The 8640-nt window shown below is 52.7% G+C and overlaps 1 protein-coding gene across 2 annotated transcripts in view; it reads left to right on the plus strand.

The window, feature by feature from the left end:
* Window positions 1-4554, plus strand: part of CBLC (Cbl proto-oncogene C) — a 19085-nt gene extending 14531 nt beyond the window's left edge. The window contains exons 10-12 of one of the 2 annotated variants that reach the window (XR_001817548.1): window positions 4052-4167; window positions 4295-4362; window positions 4471-4554. Coding sequence is in view for 1 of the 2 variants with exons in the window: in XM_017502419.1 (XP_017357908.1) it covers window positions 4295-4357 (63 nt within the window). In the remaining variant the exon portion in view is untranslated. The remainder of the gene's footprint in view (window positions 1-4051; window positions 4168-4294; window positions 4363-4470) is intronic. The other variant, XM_017502419.1, reaches the window with a different exon arrangement.
* The last annotated feature ends 4086 nt before the right edge of the window (window positions 4555-8640 follow it).

An 8640-nucleotide genomic window follows, 5' to 3' on the forward strand; every position in this document is an offset into this window, starting at 1 on the left:
TTTTTGAGACAGATCTTCCACTGTCGCCCAGGCTGGAGTGTAGTGGTGCTGTTTTGGCTCACTGCAACCTTCGCCTCCCAGGCTCAAGCAATTCTTGTGCCTCAGTCTCCTGAGTAGCTGGGATTACAGGCATGTGCCACCACATCCGGCTAATTTTGTATTTTTAGTAGAGACGGGGTTTCACTGTGTTGTCCAGGCTGGTCTCAAACGCCTAAACTTGTGATCTGCCCGCCTTGGTCTCCCAAAATTCTGGGATTACAGGGGTAAGCCACCGCACTGGGCCCTTATTTTTTGTTTTAAGATGGAGTTTTGCTCTTGTTGCCCAGGCTGGAGTGCAATGGTGCAATCTCGGCTCACTGCAACCTCTGCCTCTGCGTTCAAATGATTCTCCTGCCTCAGCCTCCCAAGCAGCTGGGATTACAGGATTACAGGCACGTACCACCACATCCGGCTAATTTTGTATGTTTTAATAGAGACGGGGCTTCACCATATTGGTCAGGCTGGTCAGTAACTCCCAACCTCAGGTGATCTGCCCGCCTGGGCCTCCAAAGCGCTTGGGTTACAGACGTGAGCCACTACGCTTGACCTACTTATTTTTTAATGAGCCCTGCCCTGGCTTTGTCTCCCCATGCCGCCACCCCAGGATTTTGGGGACCCTGGATTGCTGGGGAGAGGTAGATCTCTGCTAGCATCTCCGGCTGAGTACACACGGGCTTCAATCAATACTCAGCTGTCTTCAAACAAACAGCTCAGGAAGTCCGGGAACATTATTCGACCACAGCAAACAAGAGAGCCAGCAGGAAGCAGGGGGCGGGGGGGGGGAGGCAGCCAGCCAGGAAAGCTAAAAACAGATCCAACCTGCAGCCAGAAGCAAATGGAAACATTAGGAGGCACTCAGCCGGCTCCCTGAGGACAGTGACAGGGGAACAGCCAGGACAGCAGGCAGGCATGCACCTCGGGCCGACGGTCACAGCTTTGCCAGGCCGTATCCTCCGCCTCAGCCGTCCTTTCCTCCTCTCCCCAAACCCTGCCTGATTAAAATTCCAGTCCACACCTACCTACCCTCTCATTCTTCAGAACATACCACGGAAGAGACAGCCTTGGGTTTGCTGCTTCTCAGCAAGACAACTGTCATCACTTTTTTTTTCTTTTTTGAGATGGGAGTTTTGCTCTTGTCACCCAGGCTGGAGTGCAGGAGTAACATGATCCCGGCTTACTGCAAACTCCACCTCCCGGGTTCAAGCGATTCTTGTGCCTCAGCCTCCCAAGTAGCTGGGACGACAGGTGCCTACCATCACGCCAGGCTAATTTTTGTATTTTCAGTAGAGACGGGGCTTCACCGTGTTGGCCAGGGTGGTCTCAAACTCTTGACCTCAGGTGATCCACCTGCCTTGGCCTCCCAAAGTGCTGGGATTACAGGTGTGAGCCACCGCACCCGGCCTGTCATAACTTTTGCTATGTACCAGGCACTGCTTTTTTCTTTTTTTTTTAATGGGGCCTCTGTCACCCAGGCTGGAGTGCAGTGGTGCAGTCACAGCTCACTATGGCCTCAATCTCCTAGGCTCAAGTGATCCTCCCTTCTTAGCCCCCAGAGTAGGTGGGACCACAGGTGCACGTCACCACACCTGGCTCATTTTTAAATTGTTTTTCAGAGATGGGGGTGGAGCTGCTGTGGACACGGGATGTGGTGGGACTGTGTCAGTGGGCAGTGTCACTGTGGTTGTGATCTGTGTATGGTGCTGCGTCCACTGGGCTTGCTCTCTGCACACTGCTTTCTCCATCTGAGAAACCTACCTTTCGGATTCAACACTGCCATTGAGCTGGATCTCCTCACCCCACTGACTACTGGGGATCTCTCTGGCCCTTGGAGTATCCATGGGGATAACGGGGACCAGCCTGGCACAAGCCCCACGGGCTGGTTTTTGTTTTCTTTTGAGACAGAGTCTTGCTCTGTCGCCAGGCTGGAGTGCAATGGCACGATCTCGGCTCACAGCAACCTCTGACTCCCGGGTTCAAGCAGTTCTGCCTCAGCCTCACGAGTAGCTGGGACTACAGGCACAGGCCCCCACACTCAGCTAATTTTTGTATTTTTAGTTGAGATGGGTTTTCACCATGTTGGCCAGGGTGGTCTTGATCTCTTGACCTCATGATCTGCCCACCTCAGCCTCCCAAATTGCTGGGATTATGGGCGTGAGCCACTCAGCCCGGCCTTTTTAAAGTTTTTGATTTAATTAGAGACAGAGTTTCACTGTGTTGCCCAAGTTAGTCTGTAACTCCTGGGCCCAAGTGGTCCTCCTGCCTCAGCCTCCCAAAGTGCTGGGATTACTGGTATTAGCCGCTTCGTCTGCCCTCTCCATGAGTTTTGATGAGGCCAGCGAGATCAGTCATCTGTAACCTGGGTCATATCCCCTCCCTCACGTCTCAGAAATCCCCACTGGCAGCCGGGCGCGGTGGTTCACACCTGTAATCTCCGCACTTTGGGAGGCCGAGGTGGACAGATTGCTTTAGGTGAGGAGTTCAAGACCACAGCCAACATAGTGAAACCCCATTTCTACTAAAAAATACAAAAATTAGCTGGGTGTGGTGGCCAGCGCCCGTAATCCCAGCTACTCGGGCGACTGAGGCGGGAGAATCACTTGAACCCAGGAGCTGGAAGCTTCAGTGAGCCAAGATGGTGCCACTGCACTCAGGCTGGGCGATGCAGCAAAAACTCCATCTCAAAAAAAAACAAAGGAGGAAACTCCTACTGCCTCCCCAGGGCTCCAAGAACTCAAGCCAGAGTCCTCTTGACTCTCTAAAGACCTAGGACTGGAGATGTGACCTCCTTCCCCACCTCTTGACCTCCCCCACTCCTCCCTTCCAGCAGCACTGGACGCTCGCTGCCCTTCCAGCTAGTCAGCCGGCCCCACCCACTGGGAGCCTCTGGCTCCTTCTTGCACTCAGGCATCAGCTGGGTCATCCCATCTCCAAGAGGCTTCCCTGCATCTTCCTCTCTCCCAGGCGCTCTGAAGGACATGGAACACGCTCTGAGGCATTGCCTTCTTCAGGAGCTGATCAGTCACTGCAAGGCTCAGGCTCAGTAGAGCATCAGCTCCGCCAGGACAAAGATAGTTTCTCATCTTATTCATGGTGGTCTTCTCAGAGCTGAGAATAGGGCCTTGGCCTGGAGCAGTGGCTCCTGCCTGTAATCCCAGCACTTTGGGAGGCTGAGGTGGGAAGATGGTTTGAGGCCAGGAGGTCAGAGCTGCACTGAGCTGTGTCGCATCGCTGCATTTCAGCCTAGGCAACAGAGTGAGACTTTGTTTTGGTTTTTTGTTTTTTGGTTTTTTTGAGACGGAGTCTCGCTCTGTTGCCCAGGCTGAGTGCAGTGGCATGATCTCAGCTCACTGCAACCTCTGCCTCCTGGGTTCAAGCGATTCTCCTGCCTCAGCCTCCCAAGTAGCTGGGACTACAGGTGCATGCCTCCACGGCTGGCTAATTTTGTATTGTTAGTAGAGACTGGTTTTTCACTATGTTGACCAGGCTGGTCTCAAACTCCTGACCTCAGATGATCCGCCCACCTCGGCCTCCCAAAGTGTTGGGATTACAGATGTGAGCCACCGTGACTGGCGCCTGTTTTTTTTTGTTTGTTTGTTTTTGTTTTTAAAAAGAAGGAAAGAAGAGAAGGAGGAAGGAAGGGAGGAAGAGAGAGGGAGAGAGAGAGAAAAAAGAATGAAAAAGAGGAAAGAAAAAGGAAAAGAAAGGAAGGAAGGAAGGAAAGGAAGGAAGGGGACAGGGAAGGGGAAAGGGAGAGAAGGCCCGTTCTATTGGAGAGGCTCGGGGCGTGTGTGGGGTGCAGGAGTGAGCAGAAGGGATGGACACATGGATGGACAGGTGAACAGACAAACTTCTTCCTACACAAGTTAGAGGCGAGAGGGAAAAGGCAGCATGGGCTGGGGACAAGGCCGGGGGTCCGGTCATGTGTCCCCCTGTCCGGGTCCCCTGAAATGACGTCCCCAGGCCCCAGGCTGCAGCTAGCGGGACATTTCTTCATCTTCTCCCCTCCCCCCAGGCACCTGTGGCCTTCCCCAGACTTCAGGCCCCTCTTCCCTTGCCAAGAATTAAGACTGTGGCCTCAGCCCCACCAGAAGCCACCTCCAGCCCCCAGGCCAGGGAGGGGGCTACAGAGTAAGTGGAGGGCCTGGAAGGGTGCTCTGGGACTCCCAGGTCTAAGATAAAGGGGACAGGGAAGAGGAGAAGCGGGAAAGGCTGGATGCCGAGACTCAACCACCCTCTCAAACGCTCTCCACTGCAGAGACTTCTAAAGGGGAACTCCCCTCCAGCTGCCCTGGGAGCCCAGGACCCTGCCCCCGCCTGAGGCAGGTGAGTCCACTCTCCTAACCCTCCCTGGCCCACTCCCCATCCTCCACCTCCTCCACCTCCTCCACCTGCAGGTGCCCTAATCTAACCCACTCCTCTCTCCGCCTGCAGGGCCCTGAGATGTGCTGCTAACGGGAACCCCAGGGTCTGGAAGGGGGTGGTGAATAGGAAATAAACTGCCAAGCCTGCTCTGTCCTCCAGGGTGCAAAGAGTGCAGTGGCCAGCAGGGGGTAGCACAGAGCAGCAGGCACTGGGAAACGGCAGTCCCCAGGCCTGGTGCCCACCTGACCCACAGGAGTCCAGACCCCAGCCCTTCCTCCCTCAGACCCAGGAGGTCCAGACCCCAGCCCCTCCTCCCTCAGACCCAAGAGTCCAGGCCCCAGCCCCTCCTCCCTCAGACCCAGGAGTCCAGGCCCCAGTCCCTCCACCCTCAGACCCAGGAGTCCAGGCCCCCAGCCCCCTCCACCCTCCGATCTTCTAATGGAATCTGGGATCCGGCACAGTGCTCACACTTGTAATTCCAAGGCTTTGGGAGGCCAAAAGGGAAAGACTGAGCCTGGGAAGCCAACGTTGCAAGGAGCTGTGATCACACCACAGCACTCCAGCCTGGGCAACAGGCCGAGACCCTGTCTTTAAAGAAAAAAGAGGAGAAAAAGGAAACTGGGCCCCCAGGCTTCTCTGTGATACCCAGGAGTCCTGCTCTCAGGATTTGGGAGTCTAGAATCCCAAGTTCTCAGAGAATCAGGCATCCAACCTTCCCCCTCCATCACAGGAAAAAAAAACATCCCTAGACCCAGCCCCAGACATCCAGGTTAAGTCTCTGGTGAAAATGCCCACAGATTTTCCTGATGGCCATCCACCCTGCCCTGCCACGCTCTGCTCTTACCCCTCTCTCTGTCCTTCCTTCCTCTCTGACATCTTTCTCCCAGAATAACTGGTAATTTCCAGTCTAACTCTTGCTGAGGAAGAAGAGATACCACCTCATGACTCATCTTGGAGTGACCGAAGCCTCCCTCCACCTTGTTTAAAATGCTGGTCAGGAAGCCTCGATCACTGTCCCACTAGGGCTCACCTTCCAGTAGAGAGAAGAGACCTGTACCTAGATAGTGATGACCCAGAGTGAGCACGACTGGGGTAGGGAATCCCAGGGGGTTGTAGGAACCTAGCGGGGGCAGCTGACTCAGCCTGGGAGGTCAGAGAGTGCTTCCAGGAAGAGGCAGTGTCTGAGTGGAGACTTCAAAGATGATGAAGTCAGATGTGGTGGCTCATGGCTGTAATCCCAGCACTTCGGAAGGTTGAGGCAGGCGGGTCGCTTGAGCTCAGAAGTTTGAGACCAGCCTGAGCAGCATGATGAAACTCCACCTCTACAAAAAATTTTGGAAAAATTAGCCAGGCATGGTGGCACATATCTGTAAGTCCTAGCTACTCACGAGGCTGAGGTGGGAGGATGGCTTGAGCCCGGGAGGTCAAGGCTGCAGTGAGCTGAGATTACACCAGTGCACTCTGGCCTGGGCAACAGAGCAAGACCCTGTCTCAAAAAGGAAAAGAAAATTTTTTGAATGATGAAAAATATTCCAACGGACCAAAGGCTTGAAAGAATGTATCACAGATTTAGTTCCGAGCAACAGACGCCACCTCAGGGGCAGAAAGGGAATTTATGGAAAGGATCTGGGGTCGCTCGCAAAATCCCAGGAGTGAACTGGGAATCAGGATTGGGAAGTGAGCAGGAAGAATCCTGGCTGCTGGCCAGTAGTGGTGCCACAGCCACAGTCACACCCAGAACCCGTCTGATGGGGTCATGCTAGTGATGACCACAGAACATTGTAGTTGTCTTGCTGCCTCTGCTGCCCCAGGAACAGGATGTGGCTGCTCTTTTCATTAGCTGTGGCCAGTAACAAATCACTTCACAACTTAGCCGCAAACAGCAGCAATCATTGCATTAGGTCTTACGGTTGCTGTGAGCCAGGATTTGGAGAAAGGCTTGGCTGGTTCGTTCCGGCTCGGGATGCAAATGGTGCAATCAGTGATGCTTGAAGCAGGGCGGCTGCAGGTGCCGGACAGGTGGGCGTCTCTTTGTGGTCTCAGGGCCTCCCCCACCATGTGGTCTCCGCACTGGTCAGCTTGGGCTTCCCCACAACATGGCTGCCTCAAGGTAGTCAGACTGTTTATATGGCGGCTGAAGACCCAGGCAGAAGCTACTTGGCCTTTTCTAGCTCAGTTTGGGGATTCCACAACTTCTCTTCAGCTGAATTCTGTTGGTTACATGCAAATCACCAAACTGCACAGATTTGAGAGAAGGGTGCCATGGACCCCACCTCTTGATGGAAAGAGTATCAGGCTCTGATTGTAGAAACACATGTGGGATGAAAGAGATTGTTGCAACGTGGTGAAACCCCATTCCTACCAAAAAACACCTGCACTCACAGCTACTCAGGAGGCTGAGGTGAGAGGATCACTTGAGTCGCGGAGGACGGTGCTGCAGTGAACCACGATCATGCCATTGCACTCCAACCTAGGTGACAGACCAAGACCCTGTCTCAAAAAGGAAAAAAAAGATTGTTGTAGCCATCTTTGGAAAATAGAATCTGTCCCAGTTGCCATGCATGGCTGAAACAGATGGCCAATTCCTGATTCTTTTGCAATATTCAAAAGTGTGGAAGGGGCTGGGTGAAGTGGCTCATGCCTGTAATCCAACACTTTGGGAGGCTGAGGTGGGTGGATCACCTGAGGTCAGGGGTTTGAAACCAGCCTGGCCAACATGGAAAAACCCCATGTCTACTAAAAATACAACGTTAGTTGGGCGTGATGGTACATGCCTGTAACTCCAGCTACTTGGAAGGCTGAGGCAGGAGAATTGCTTGAACTTGGGAGGCCGAGATTGCAGTGAGCCAAGATCACGCCATTGCAGTCCAGCCTGGGCAACGAAAGTGAAACTCTGTCTCAGGAAAATGAAAAGGTAAGTCTGGCCAAGCGTGGTGGCTCACACCTGTAATCCCAGCACTTTGGGAAGCAGAGGCAGGAGGATCACTTGAGCCCAGTTTCAGAAGAGAAAGTCTTACAAGTTAAAATATATGAGGATGGCCAGGCATGGTGGCTTATGCCTGTAATCCCAGCACTTTAGGAGGCCAAACTGGGCATATCATGAGATCAGGAGATCAAGACCAGACCATCCTAACACAGTGAAACCCCGTCTGTACTAAAAATACAAAAAATTAGCCAGGCGTGGTAGCACGTGCCTGTAATCCCAGCTACTTGGGAAGCTGAGGCAGGAGAATCACTTGAACCTGGGAGGCGGAGGTTGCAGTGAGCTAAGATCGTGCCATTGCACTCCAGCCTGGGCAACAGAGCAAGACTCCATCTCAAAAACAACAAAATACACACAGATACACACACACACACACACACATACACACACACATCTATACGTGTGACAGAGTAGATGGAATGAGAATGTTATTGAATTCAGTCCACAAGTATTTACTCATCCCCTCCTCATGCCAAGCACTGTTCTAGACACTGGAGATGCAGCGGTGGACAAAAGCAAGTTCCTGTTCTTTTGCAAATTCTGGACAAGGTAAACAAAAAATAACCAAACATAATTTATCTGGCAACAATAGATGCTATCAAGGAAAATGCAAGCTAAGAGAAATAAGGAGTGGCTGGGATAAAAGGAGTTGCTATTTGATTTGATTTGATTTTGTCTGAGACAGGGTTTTACTCTTTCACCTAGGCTGGAGTGCAATGGTGCGATCACAGCTCACTGCAGCCCTGACCTTCCAGGCTCCAGTGATGGATCCTCACGCCTCAGCCTCCCATTTAGCTGGGACTACAGGCATGCACCACCACACCCAGTTAATTTTTGTATTTTTTATAGAGACAGCATTCCGCTATGTTGCCCAGGCTGGTCTCAAACTCCCAAGCTCACGTGATCCTCCCGCCTCAGGCTCCCAAATTGCTGGGATTACAGACGTGAGCCCCTGAGCCTGGCCTGGACCTCAGCTTTTACCCTGAGTGAGACAGAAGTCCTGGGAGGACCCTGGGGCAGAAGAGTGACATGAATTGACTCACATTCAACAGGGATCCCTCAGGCTGTTTTGTGAGACTAAATTACAGGGGACAAAGGCAGATGATGTTACGAGACTGGTTTCTGCAAGTCTGCAAGGGGCCACGGCTGCTGTTTTGATGTTTCTGACTTTTCTCCTTCATACATGAGCCGTAGAGTTGGCCTTCCTCACCTAGAGCCTCAGCTGGCTAGGTTTTTTTTTTTTTTTTTTTTTTTTT

The sequence above is a fragment of the Cebus imitator genome, unplaced genomic scaffold (assembly GCF_001604975.1).
Source record: "Cebus imitator isolate Cc_AM_T3 unplaced genomic scaffold, Cebus_imitator-1.0 Scaffold296, whole genome shotgun sequence".
Lineage (NCBI taxonomy): Eukaryota > Metazoa > Chordata > Mammalia > Primates > Cebidae > Cebus > Cebus imitator.